Source organism: Passer domesticus, chromosome 12 (genome assembly GCF_036417665.1).
Source record: "Passer domesticus isolate bPasDom1 chromosome 12, bPasDom1.hap1, whole genome shotgun sequence".
Lineage (NCBI taxonomy): Eukaryota > Metazoa > Chordata > Aves > Passeriformes > Passeridae > Passer > Passer domesticus.
Window position 1 is genome coordinate 7,230,098 of NC_087485.1, and position 14,240 is coordinate 7,244,337.

Here is a 14,240-nt window from a genome sequence, read left to right on the forward strand (position 1 = left end):
CATTCTTTCATGGCAGCCAGGGGTGATGACCCAGCAGCTCCCCTCAGGGTTTTTTGTTCATATCTAATTGTCTCACCCTTCCCAAAAGGAAATATTTCTTTGAGATATGCTAAACCTCCATTCAGCAGAATATGGGAGACACAGGAAAGAAGACAGACACCCCACCATCTGTCCCTTTAATTTTAGCTTTGCTGTGTATGAAAACAAATATAAAAACAACCCTGTCATATGGATCTGTTTGTGCATCGGTGTTTGATCCCAGCAACTGATGTGAACCACATTTTACAGAGCCAGAGATGTTTCCAAGACAATTGAATGCCAAAAAAATTCAAGAAAAGCAGAGATGAGTAGAGACCTTACACGCCCTAGCTGAAAGGCCACATCTACAATACACATTCACAGCTTAATAAATCCAAAAGGGACATGTAAGGGTATAATTTATAAATATCCCAAGCAGGGACAAATTAGAACTTGTCAATTTTTAGACAAATCATCCAGACATTAACAAAAATTCAGAAAACTGGGCAGCACCCATTCCAGGTCTTGGATTTCTTACTTCTTACATTCTTCTTTCCTTTTTGATCTTGAAGACCTTGCATCAAACAGACCATTGTTGCCCCAGAAAACTGTCTCTGAGAACTTCAAAATCCAACAAGGTAATAAATGCACCAAGAAAAAACCAAGGCATTTTTGGAGAGAGATATACTTCATGCTGGAAAGCAGAAACCCAGCAATGCCAGATAAGGCTGGGAATCTGCAACAACCAGCAGAATTTAAAAATCCAATTCTGTTTTATTTGTTGAAAAATACAGTTGGCACTGAAGAAATAGAAAATGGATCTGAAGAGAAACCATAATGAGGGTCTATCCCCTCAAGGTCTTGACCTCTTTTTCTCCCTCAAGTTCACAGTTCCATTTCTTTCTTATTTTCTCTTAGAAAGCTTAAAATGCCCCTTCTACAGAGACAAGGAGGTGGGGTGCTGCCATGTCAGGACCCACAGTACATTGCTGCACTGGCATGGTGCATCTTGATTTTGTTTGCTGGAGGCAGTAGGAAAATCAACATTAAGGATCTGTAAATAATTTTCCCTTCTATGTCTTCTTTCTAACTCTGTTTTTACCATGTTTCCCCTAATTTTTTTCCTTTTTGTCATTCTCATTCTTGTACTTCTGAATCTTGGCCATATCTGCCTCTGCCTGTTTTAGGTATATCCTCCTTTTTCCAGCATTGTTTTTCTGCACAAAACACAGCAGACTGAGAGCAGAGATGGTTTTAGGTAGATTTAACTGCACCAAACCCTGCTTGGCTGTGAGCCAGTGTGCCAAAGGACTCTGCAAGTCACCATCACCCCAAGCAACATTCACCCAAACCCAGGGCCTTAGAGCCACTTACCAGCTCACTCAAGTCTTTCTGCCCTCTGGAAGTCCAGGCTCCTCTTGCCACTACTCAGGACTTCTTTGAAACTCATTATTTGCTGCCATTAAATTAAATTACAGAGCAATGTTAGGCCCTTAATGTTGATTTTCCATATAGCTTGTTGGTATCAGCAGAGTTCTGATGCCCCCCAGATATGTTCCCTTCTTCAGCCTTAATCTGATTACGTTCATTAATCTGATTCTTTTTTTGCAAAGCAGACAAGAGAGATCAGACAGCCTGAGAGTTCTTCCCAATTTGCTCTCATCTAAGACAATCTCCTTCCTAGTTTGGATTTACATGGAAAACAGGATTATCAAAAAGGGGCCATTTTATCTATCTTTCTGCAATGTCTGTTATTTAACAGCAACAGAAATTACTAGAGTTTTAACCTGTAATGCTGCATTGGCTGGACAAGTACGAGATAAACGTTCACCCTACTAGGACAAAATTAATTTGAGCACTGAGGGCATTCATGCCAATTAGACTGCAGGGAATGCTCCAAATCAGATTTATCTAGAAAAAGAAGGTATTGAATAGATTGCATAACGCTGAAAAAAATTATTGAGAGTCTTTTGTCCTGAAGGAATCTCAGTTGTCTCTGTCTGTATGTGTCTGCAGCAATTTGTATCTATAATCCTGATGTTGCTGCCTTGGCTGTCATTCAAGCCCTGCTTCTGTAGCGAGAACTTCAACTGCTACAGGATGCAGATACAATCACCTGAAATAATTTTCTAACAATGCTGTACATTCCTACAGCAATTTCCATCTAAAGAAGCGTCGTGAAGTGTTTTGCAAGCATTTCATCAAAACATTTAATTAATGCTTTAGGGTAAGTCTCCACTTTCCTGTGTGCTGACATTATCACTGTATCAAATTATCTTGCAGTCTTCTCACACCTACTGCACATCACTCTTTTGGGAAGAGGAACTGAGCTAGAGAAATATTCACAGAGTGTCTACACAGTGGGGACAGCCTAGCCCAGGAGAAATTATCCCCCCAAAGCCCTACAGGAATTACCATGCCCTCCTTTACTGGTGCACTTTCCTGGGGGCCATTTCTCCCAATTCTCTCATACTTAAAAAAGCCAGGATTGTGCCTCAGTGTTTTGGAGGAAGGTAAAATGGCTAAAGCTTGGAAAGATTCTGCTTTTATGCTGACTACTGAAAGCACATGTTCCAGGTTTGATTAAAAATTTCTGCCAATAATTAATCAGGAATTTTTCAGCAATTTGGAAAGCCTTTGTTTGGGAAACTCATTGTTGTCTGTACACTGGCTAGCCAGACAGCCACTGGAGTGTTACTAGCCACAAGAAAGCTAGATAAAATTGAGTTATATACCAGAAAAGTTATTCCCCAACAGATCATTTTAATAACAATCTCTAACAAGATCTGCCTGGAGTGGTGAGCATACTGCTCATTGTACATTGACAGGAAAGAGACCTCTGACCACAGTGAATGCAGCAAAGGGCTGGCCAGGGGAGCAGAAAACCAGACGTTCAAAGAGCCTGTCATGGTTAGCTGAGCAAAATGAGAGCAAAGCAATGCTTCCATGACAGCCTGAAAATGTTGCCATGGAGGCAGGAGAGATACAGAAACTTAAGACAGGCAGCAGGAAACCGGGGAGATGCGTGTTCAGTTAGGCCAGACGTCAGAAAAAAGCTTCCAGCTGGCCAAAATGTGCAGTCCTAAATAGCCCTCCTGTGAAGGCAGTGGGAAAAGGCTTTTAGGACAGAGATAAGTTAATGTAAAGGGTTTACTGGTAGGGAAGCAGCCACAGCACTCACAAATTATATGCCTGCTCTGTAAAGCCTCACCATCTTTAAAAAAACCAACCAAACTCAGGCAGAAAGAGGAAGCACCTTGACGAAACCTGTCAAGGTTTAAATAATAATAATAATAATAAATAATAATAATAAATGATACCACAGAAATCAGAAAAAGAGCAGAGATGTCCTAATACCAGCCAACACTTCCATCTTCCAGCTCTAGGAGATGTAGCAAACAGCAAAGGGGAAGACTGGGGTTGTGGCTATGGGAGTTTGTGGAAGCAAAAGCATCTGTGGCAAGGAACTTAGAGAGTATAAAAGGGATCATTTGGGGATTTGAGGGAAAGGAGTTGAACCTTCTGAACTGATACAAAAAGCACAACCAGGGATCAGCAGTATGTCAAGCTTGGGATGAAAGGATGGGATTTTCAATGTGGAAGTGCTTTGAGGCAGGCAAAAAATCAGAGAGTACAGGGGAAAGTGTGGTGGAAGGCTGAAACAATCCTTAGTGAGAATAAGTGGAAAAGAAACCACAGATCCTGGTGGACTAGACACTAAAAAAGGCCAGGTACCCCTATGGTCTACAATAAAACCAAATAAATTGAACTAAAAATTATAAGGAAAAAGGAAGAAATGCCTTCAGGCCTGTCACAGAGGAAAACAATTCTCAGATAATTAAATTATACTACACAGCTCCATGTAGCACTAAGATTCCTTGACAATAGATATGTTTCCCTATTCAACACAGGTAAATGCAGTTCGTATCCTGGCACCACAGCCAGCTGCTGGGGCTCCAGTATGCTTCTGCATATGAAGAATATGAATTCTCCCTAGGAAGGTCACTTACATCAAAACAACACAGGACCCAAGTTTATCCTGCTCTGTGGTCTGGTTTCCTCTTCCATAATTCATAATACTTTCACACAGTGAAATTCCAGACCTTTCACTAGGTCTCAGGACCACGTCCTCATTTCCCCAAAGCCCCCTTTGGCAAACCCTGATTTCTGGAGGTCAGTAGGTGAACATACTACCTCTGGTAGCTGTGGTCTGTCAGGATGTATTTGTGCTGTTCCAACAGGATCAGTGCTTCCTCATTATCTTGTCTGTGGTGCAATAATAACACACAGGGAACAGCTGATAGATTTTCCCTTTCATTTCAGTGATTTTTGTTTAAAGAAGCAAAGGTTAGACAATTGTACATCATTTTACTAACTGGCTACGTCAGACACTGTTTACTGGAGTTTCCCAACTCATTTTCCTTGCAGCAGATAGTGGCTGCAATTCCTCTGGTGATGAAAGTGAAACAAAAATCTGCCTGACTTTGGACTGCAAGCCAGAAGCAGAAGAAGAATGACCCCTAGAGATCAGTCCCCAAGGTCATGGCAACCCATTCATTAAGGGCAACCAGCTGTCCCAGCATCCTGCACCACACTGCAATAGACAATAGTGTTGTGATTTAGACACCACACTGTTTAATTTAGATACTCTATTAGCAATAAATCTAATCATAATCATCCACATAATCACTGTGGATAATTCTTCTCAGGTCTGACTGAGAGCTTTCTCTCAACTGCTCTGCCACACCAATGTTACCACCCCAAGTGACAAATATCTTGCATCCAGCACAGTGATAGATAAAACCACGGTGAGATCTGGTGCAAAATTATGTGGGTTTGGGACTGATCTTTAGAAGCAGGGTGAGAAGTACTGGGTATCCCATGGAATCCAAGGAAGTTTCTTCCATGGCTCAGCATAGTCTTCCCAGACAACTCCCTGCACACATCCAGTATGATTGAAAGAGCTCCCAAACACCCCAGCAATACTCCCCACTCCATCACATAGTAGAGTTATAGCCTATATCTACAAAAGAAAAAAAAATCAGGGGCATAAACAAGACTTGTTCTTAATGAGATGTTTAACTTCTTGTGTGCAACTGCCCAATATTCTCTTAAGCACAGATGGTTCCATCTGGGGCTGTTGGTGCACAGCTGTGCACACAGGTAACACTCTGATTGGGAAAAATATCAGCTGAAGATCAGCTGATAAAAGTTTAGCTCCATAGAAGCAGGGCTAATGCAGGAAGAAAGTGCTATGTTCTCATTTTAAATATCTTACATGGACCAAAAAAACCAACCAAACCAACCAACCACAACAACAACAACAACAAAAAAGAGAAATTATTTTGCATAAGACAGAAGTGTCTACTCAAATTTCTGCTTTGACTTGAAGAGATTTCAGAAAATATAGAGGGATCCTAAAGCTTAAAAGCTGAATTGAAAGTTTAATTTCAGAAAAAGCATCACATTTTTCTTAAGCATGCTATTCAACCACATTTATTTTAGCTAGGACTCTTGTGCTGTCATGCACTCAGTGATGAATTGTTCTCTCCTGTGATTTGGAAGAGCCTTATCTCCAGGAGTCCAGGGGAGTGTGACTCTGAGAAGCTGCAAGCTACAGTAAAAGCCTGGCAGGGTAGAAATGCAAAGGTCAAGCCTTGCTTAGAGACCACTTTGCCCTACGAGCTGAATTGTAGCTGTTTTCTTGGTAGTGTTATCCAAGAACTGAAGAACATGTGAAAAGTGATGTGTTTAAGAAGAAATTAAAAAGAATCAACCCTTAAACTCAATGCTTTAATTACCTATGGCCCACAGAAGTCAGCCAGTGTAAACCTTGTGGCTGGTGTGTGAGTACACAGAAACAACAGAGGGAAGGCAACCAAAACATCCCAGCAGCACTGGAAACATCAGTGAGAAAGCCAAAACTAAAGGAAAGCTCTGCTCAGGCTTTTACTACAAACACAAACATTTCAGACTGTAACATACCTTTGACCTTCCCACTAACATTAAATTCTCATGAGCTAAAAATAAGATTTTAGCAATGCCATTACTGTGTGCCCTGTACAATCACGAGAGGCCAGACCAGGCACTGGAGAACCCACCACACCAGCTGCACACCTGCTTTCATTCATTTCCCCCAGCTCTCCCTCTACTTTTACATGGACAAAGATGCTGCTTGAGTAAAGGTTATCTTCAAACAGGCCAGTCAAAGGGTGAAGAGGCACTGAGACAGAGAAATCTTCCATCTGCACCTCAGCTCTTTCTCATTAGGTAAAACTTTTCTCTGATGAGGCAGCCAGTAAATACCATTTTGCTACACCACTATTAGGGGTCCGTATGACATGGAAAATACATTCTCACTTTTTTCCCCCTCAAGGGATTTAAAGAGTTTGAGTCCTGTTTATAGGGAGCACTGTATTCCTGTTTATAGGGAGTACTGGGCTTTTTCTATACTTAAGATTCCATTTTATAGCAATATTGCTTCATTTTAGAAAGCAAGCAAGTAGTTTAAAAGAGGGGAGGAAAGTTGTCTGGTTATAGATCCCTGTGTTCAGTCATGACTTTAACATACAAATTCTCTCATGTACCTAGAGTGGGAGAAAAGATCCCTTATGTATACATTTTTATATCCTTAAGATGAACATGTAAAGGGTTGGTTTTTTTTCAGTTACTGGACTTCAAGCAAAATTTTTCCAGGTTATCAGTTCTGGAGTGCCTAGTACTGATAGCACTGAATTTCTGTACAAAAACTACTTCTGGTTTAGGACTGGATTGAGCTTCATGAAGAATATGTGAGAGTGCAAAAATCAATAGCAGGAAGCCTGGTATTAAAGCAAAAGGATTTCTGCTTACTCATGCTCCTTTGTTGGCTATTTGTTCCCAGAATGGCTGGGGAGTGCCACTTTCCTGAACCTGCATATAGGAAAATCCCCATAATTTAAAGTTTCAAAAGCAACTTGCACCTGCTGTCTGCTGTAATAATAAATATGCTTTGACCTTTCTGCTTCTGTGTGCAGATTAGATGCTGCTTTGCTGTCTAAACCGTGTGTGTGTTTCCAGGGATGCTGCAATGGATGCTCAGCGATGCTCATTATGACTCTGTTAATATTTCAAGGCTCTTGCCTCCTGCTAACCCAGGCTGGGTGTAACAAGTCTCCCGGGGATTTAGAAAGGGCAGCAAGGTGGGTTACTGTGTGAAGAGTCCTCTTAAGCGCCCGCCTTGTGGGTTACAGAGGGCAAAGCGAGCTCTGGAGGAGCAGCGCCGCTGACTCCGGAGACCCGGCGAGCTCGGAGCCGTGCTCCCTGCAGGGATGATCGTGCTGGGCTCGGGCTGCCGGGGCGCCGGGAAAAACCACCCAGGGCGCCGAGCCCCAGCCCTGCCTCTCCAGCGGGCGGCCACACATCCCAGCACAGCCCTTCTCCTCCGCTCTTCCCGAGCAGCCTGTCAGCGTTAGCGCTGGTAAGTGCTGCGCGGGGAGCTTCCAGCAGCGCCGTCCTGCCCCGGCGGCGGCTCCTCTGCTCCCTTTTCCTCGGGAGAAGCAGCCGCTCCTCAGCTCCTGTTTGGGAGATGGAGCCCCTCGGCCGCGCTGCCCGCAGCCCAGCTGCTCCTCACCCATGCCGGCTGCGAGCCGCCCCGCCGCGGACGGCAGAGCCGCAGCACAGGGACCCTCCCGGCCCGGGCAGGGCGGTGCCCCCTGAGGGGAGGGCGGGCCGGGCGGGCGAGGGGCCGGGCTGGGCGCGCTCCCGCCGGGTAAGAGCGGAGCGGGCCCAGGCCGCGCTGCAGCCGCGGCCTCGCGTAGGGAGCGGGCGGCGCGGGGAGGCGCCTCGGGCGGGCGCGGCGCTACGGGCGGCCGGGGCGCGGAGAGGCGGCCGGGCCGCAAGCGGAGCGCGGGCATGGGTGAGGAGCTGCGCGGCGGGGCGAGCACAGAGCCCGGTCCTGGCCCGAAGGGGTCTGGAAATGATGGTGAAAAAGCAGGCGTTTGCCTGTTCTTGTTATGTGCTGAATGAGCTTGGATTTAGGGTTGGGCTTGTTAGTATTCTGGATGGATCACCTTTGGGACGGGCTAAGAGAGCTGGCGTTGTTCAGCCTTGCAGAATGCTCTGGGGAGCTCTTAGGGCCACTTCCATTACTTAAAAGAGGCATATACGAAAGAAGGAGAGTAACTTTTGTAACTTTTTACGTGGGCAGATAGTGATGCGGCAAGGGGGGATGTTTTTGAACTAAAAGAGCAGAGAGTTAGATTGGATGTTAGGAAGAAATCCTTCTCTGTGAGGGTGGTAAGGGCCTGGTACAGGTTGCCCAGAGAAGCTGTGTCTTCCCCATCCCTGGAAGTGTCCAAGGCCAGGTTGGATGGAGGTCTGAGCAACCTGGTCTAGTGGAAGGTATCCCTTACCCATGGCAGTTGTGATGAGATGGTGTTTAAGGTCCCTTGCAACCCAAACCTCTTATATGAATAGTTGGGGCGAGCTATAATTAAAAGCCGATACTCACAGTTGATGTTTAAAATGAAATAAACTAGACAAGGGTACAATGACCTGTGTTTTTCCCAGTTTTCCTCCTTACCCAGAACATCCTACAAGAAAGGATGAGATTAAAGCCAGAGCACATCTGCATAGAGGACAGTGAAATTAAACCTGCCCGTTGAAAGGCCTTAAACTGGGGAAAGGCAAGATGAAACCTCGGCTGTGTGTGTGACCATGTGCCTCTCTCCTCAGAGGGCTGGTGGTGATGAGGGCAAACAGATGTGGGCTGTGGCCTGAGATGCTGCATGGGCTTGAGGGGAAGAGTAAAATGCTGAGGGTGGCCATTGTTTCCAAACTTTCTCAGCTCTTTCAGTTTTAATCCAATATTTTCCCAAACTCTGTTGTTATGTAACACTTAAGGTCGTTGTATTTTGCGTTTGTGGGAATGGGAGGGATGGTTAAAGAGGCTGAGATATTTCCTATCTCGGGTGGTAATTTTGATTGAATTATTTTGCTTAAATGAACATTTTACTTTGGAATAAATTGCTGGCTGATTTCTGGTTAGTGCCTGTCACTTGTGTGCCTTGTGCTGAGCGGTGGAGCAGATTGCAGCAGCCTCGCCAGCTTTGTGTGGAGTGTGCTCGTATTTGTTGACCTTTACCCACTCGCAGCACAGCACTCAGCACTGCTTTCTTCTTTAACATCGAGCACGTATTCCCATTGACCACAGCTGCAAGCAAGTCCTCCCACTTCAGGTTTATCACAGCTTTTTCAGTCATTAAAGGAAGGCATAAGGGTTTGCAGTGATCTGGCAGAGAGCAGTGACGCTGAGCAGAGAAAGGGAAAGGTTTTGCTCACTGGCTGGTGTCCAGCATCCCTCCAGGGCCCTTCAGCTGAGGGGCAGTTCTCCAGGGTGCCAACGAGGGGCTGCCCCAGCATTATACTGGGTCTGGTGGAAGAGGTGGGAGGGTTGTTCCCACTTGGGAAATTGGAGGAGCAGCAGCTGTGCTCCCTCTCAAAGTTGCCTTTGCTTGTGGCTCTTCACCCTCCATACTTGGAGCTCTCAGATAAACACTGCCATAATCAGATGATGACATTTCTGGGCCACTTGCTGCATTTGGAGAGCTTGTGGTGTGTTCTCTTTTGTGACTGAGAGATATATTTGCATTTAAGTGTTTAGATCCATGCAGCGAGCAAAATATTCAGAGTCAGTGAAGGGCTAAGCACCAGCAAACTCTTCTTCACTTGCTGTGTAAATAGCAAGAAGGGCAATTGAACTGATGAACCTCCTGATTTTCAAATGACCTTATTTAGGATAGCCCTCATTTACATTCCTCATTGGTGCATCATTCCATGAAGCATTTAGCTCAGTTCGAGAATATGGCTGTTAAGCAGGACACATTTTTATTTTTTATAAAAAGCTTTTCCTATTTCTGTACTGTGTGACTGGAATGACATGGTTTCTTCTCCCCTGATGTTGTCCAGGTTGTGAGTCCACCCAAGAATGGATAAACGTAAGCAGCCTTATGTTAACCAGAAGACCAGCCTTGAAAAGTTCAGTCCTGAAATTCTTTCTGAAATTGAGAAGCTCTTTGCAAAGAAGTTTACTTACACTAAGCCAGTGAATGATGAATGGAAGCTGCCAGATCCCAGCAATGCTTTTACGTGTGATCATGTGGAATTTCACTCACTCCTGGCTCTGAAGGACTCAATGAATGAAGTGAAGAACCAACTGAGTGATAAGAACCTGGAGGATTGGCATCAGCACACCTCATTTACCAATAAAGCAGGGAAAATAATATCACATGTGAAGAAATCTGTGAATGCTGAGCTCTGTACCCAGGCATGGTGCAAATTTCATGAGATTCTGTGCAGTTTTTCTCTTCTCCCAGAAGAAGCTCTTCAAGATGGAGAACTGAATTCTGTACACCTCTGTGAAGCACCTGGAGCTTTTATAGCCAGCCTTAACCACTTCTTGAAGTCCCACCATGTCCCTTGCCACTGGAATTGGGTGGCTAATACTCTAAACCCTTATCATGAAGCCAATGACATCCTTATGATGATCATGGATGACCGTCTGATAGCAAACACCTTACCTTGGTGGTACTTTGGCCCAGATAACACTGGGGATGTGATGACATTAAGACATCTAACAGGACTTCAGAGCTTTGTGAGCACTATGACCACAGTCCACTTGGTAACTGCTGATGGCAGCTTTGATTGCCAGGGAAATCCAGGCGAGCAGGAAGCTCTTGTCTCACCCCTTCATTACTGTGAAACAGTCACTGCTTTGATGATCCTGGGCACTGGAGGATCCTTTGTTTTGAAGATGTTCACTCTGTTTGAACACTGTTCTATCAACCTGCTCTTTCTGCTAAACTGCTCTTTTGAGGAGGTCCATGTCTTTAAACCAGCCACCAGCAAAGCTGGAAACTCAGAGGCCTATGTGGTTTGCCTTCGCTATATGGGCAGAGAAAACCTTCATCTGCTTCTTCCTAAAATGACACAGAACTTTGGAACAGAAATGGTCAACAAAGCTCTTTTCTCCCAGCATACACTTCCAGAATCGTTCCTTAAAGCACATGAAGAGTGTTGCATGTTCTTCCACAAGTGCCAGGTAGAGACTATCTCTGAGAATATTCGTCTTTTTGAGCACATGGAAGAAGCAGAGCAGATGAAACTGAACAAGTTAAGAGACTGTGCAGTTGAGTTCTTCATGCAAAAGTTCCACATGAAACCCATTGGCAGAAATAACTGGCTTGTCAAGAAATCCCAGACTGGTTGCAGCATGAATGCAAAATGGTTTGGGCAAAGAAACAAGTATTTTAGCACATACAATGAAAGGAAGATGATGGAAACCCTGACATGGAATGATAAAATGACAAAGGGCTATTTTAATCACTGGGCTGAGGAACATAGTGTAAATAATGCTGGGAACATGTGCATCCTGGAAGGATCATTTTCTAACCTTGAATGTAGCTTTTGGTACATTTTGGAAGGAAAAAGGTTGCCGAGAGTAAAGTGTTCTCCATTTTGTGATGTTCAGGTCTTAGAAAATCTTAATGAAGCTGTGAAGGAGTTGGGTGGGGGGAGGCTGAAAAGCAGATCAATGCTGCAGCCTTGTCACTCTTGTGAAGTTCTTCCTGGGGAACTCATCCTGGCGAAAGTGTCTGATCTTTCCAGGTGCCATCAGGAAGTCCTAAATGAAAGTTGTAGTGACCAATTCAAGTGCCTTGTGGTGGGCTTTCCCACCCTCTGTGACTCAGAAAGCCAGCCCAGCATGGAAATAAAGCCCATGGACGCAGCCGCGCTGCTGGCTTTCAGCTTCTCCTTGCTGTACGATGGAGAACCAAAGTACCAGCAGCAGCTTTTGGAGTGTGTTCTGCATTCGTTGGCGCAGCTGGCAGCAGGAGATGCCTTGGTTTTGCCTGTTCTCTCCTGCCTGACACGCTTCACAGCCGGCCTGGTGTTCGTCCTGCACTGCTGTTTCAGGAGCGTGGCGTTCGCGTGCCCGACCTCGCGGGAGCCCCTGAGCAGCGGCGCCGCTCTGCTCTGCGTTGGCTTCCGAGGCCTCCCCGCGCCCGTTCTGGACTACCTCCAGCATCTGAACGCCCTGATGAGCTCCTTGCTGGACACAGACTCTCCCCAGCAGGTTCTGCAGTTCGTGCCCATGGAGATTCTCCTCCAGGGCAAGCTGTTGGAGTTTCTGTGGGATTTAAACACGGCCATCGCAAAGAGACAGCTCCACCTGATTGTGCAAGCTCAGCAGCAGCGAATGACTAGTGACATTCCACTTTAAATAATTCTAGAACTGCGGGAGTTGTTGCTGCTAGACCTTGTTTCACAGGCAGGCAGAAGGTGTTAAAAATGTTGTTAATGTGAAGGTAACATTAATGCAAATCTGGTGTGATGGTGAAGGTGCTGGCAGGATGTTTTGAACTTGCAATCCTAGGTGCACCATATTGTATGTGTAGGAAATAGGAGAAAAGAAAGCCAGACTTTGATTTCTGGCCACTGGTCTGGGTGTTTTAGGATGCAGAATAACATAGAATCTTTGATTCAATGGAAGCAAGGGCTGACAAGTGAGCATAAGCCTCAGAGCCTCCCATTACCATCCTTAAAAACTGTCTTTTGACATCCCTTTAATTTACACTCAGTTTAATTCTTAATGGTGATGTGGGGGAAATGCTGTGTAACTTGCCTTACCATTTTGGATGGTATGAAATGGTGGTGGTTATGGGTACATGTCCCCATTTACCATTCTTAAACAAGAGCCTCTGAATTTTCACCTCGTAGCCTTTGAATATCAGCTTCTTCTTTAGCACTTCAGTGAGTGAGGACTGAGATGAAGATTTCCTTGCCAAAGCCTGATAATGGTTTCTCCATCTCATTCTTGCAGCTGTTTTGTGAATGCCATGCTGATATCCTGAGTTCCAGTTCTTTGTGCACTTCAGTCACTTGACAGAAGGATCAAATGGAGCTGTTTGTGCCAGAGAAGTGCTCAGCCTCTGGCTGTTCATTGCTTACTCTTCAGGCAATAATTTGGATTGCCATCAAGCCCTCTCTTGTGACTTCTTATGGGTCCAAAGCTGAGCTCAATTCTCGAGAATGAAATTTGCTAAAAGAATTAGCCAGTGGCTGTAGACACTTAGGCTTGTAACAAGCAGAACCTTTAGGAGACATTTAAGTGCAGGAAACTTCCACCAGCCCTGAGAGGCTCCATAACATGCAGTTGCTGGGATTTGCCAGCCTTTCCGTGCTAAAAATCCTTAAAACAAAGGTTTTGAGGTGTTACCACCTGAACAAACAGTTCATCAGTTGTGCACTGCCTTTCTTGTGCACACAAGTGTGTTCATGTTTGTGTGGGAACCCTCAGGGCTGTACAGCCATGAAGCTTTTGTGTTGTAAGTAATCAGTATGTGCTTTTGATGTAAAGGATGCATATATTTTTTGAAGCAGAAGAAAAAATGTTGATTACATTGCTGCTGTATATTTTGATTTTATTGAGAAATGTTAAAAGACTTTTTATTTAAAAAAAAGGGGGAAAATGCTGTTTGGAGAAAATAAAGCCTTTTATTTTAGATTTTCAGTGTTTCTGTTTACATGTTTCTTTACCAAATATGGAAGAAATCAATGAAATGCAGTAGGGGAGCCTGGGAAGATGTAAATGGTTTTTTGTTTTCTTTAGCCAGGTTTTCCTCATCTTGTCATTTATCCATCCTTCATGAGTGAAGGCTGTAGTTGTCTTCATTTCTCTCTAACTTTAACTTTGGAGTTTACCAGCTTAGAGAGACCCCACTTGCAGATGTGGTCGAAGCAGTGGAGGAGGCCTGCACACAGTTCCCTTGTCACTGAGCCTGCCAATCCATGTCCCTCTGTGGTTCCTGTATCTCTTAGCAGCAAAGATTTTGTCTTCAGGATCTTCAGTTTCTCCTGGCTGTGACGACTGCTCTGGTACGACAAGGTTGTTATACACTGTACTTTTGTCTGCAAAGTCTGTTATTTATTCTTATCCAAATGTTCTCACTCTAATTGCTTGCCTTCACTGAGTGGTGTGATTGAGAAAAAGCTGTGTGCCTTATTCCTCAGGGCTGGCTCTGCTGCACTGCCAGGAGTTCCAGGTGATTGTCTTTGGGTTGGCCATCCAGTTTGTCCAGAGAACTGTCTGCTAACTCATTTTTATTGCAATTATCAATGCTAATGTGTTTTTCCCATTGCCTTTCTTTTTGGAAGTAAGCACCAAATCAGAGAGCTGGGGA

At 44.7% G+C, this 14,240-nt stretch overlaps 1 protein-coding gene across 7 annotated transcripts; it reads left to right on the forward strand.

Moving 5' to 3' along the window:
- Window positions 1-7,234: 7,234 nt before the first annotated feature.
- Window positions 7,235-13,570, forward strand: CMTR2 (cap methyltransferase 2). 7 transcript variants are annotated; one of them, XR_010346632.1, is made up of 3 exons: window positions 7,235-7,477; window positions 9,967-12,365; window positions 12,881-13,570. XR_010346632.1 is itself a non-coding variant. In XM_064386707.1 (2 exons), the coding sequence occupies exon 2, from the start codon at window positions 9,986-9,988 to the stop codon at window positions 12,278-12,280; it is 2,295 nt and encodes a 764-aa protein (XP_064242777.1). In that variant the 5' UTR covers window positions 7,235-7,477; window positions 9,967-9,985; the 3' UTR covers window positions 12,281-13,570. The 7 variants fall into 7 exon arrangements, 6 of the variants coding, with proteins under 6 accessions (XP_064242777.1, XP_064242779.1, XP_064242778.1 ...); XM_064386707.1 differs by having other exon boundaries at window positions 9,967-13,570; XM_064386709.1 differs by lacking the exon at window positions 7,235-7,477 and adding an exon at window positions 7,635-7,768 and having other exon boundaries at window positions 9,967-13,570.
- Window positions 13,571-14,240: the final 670 nt, after the last annotated feature.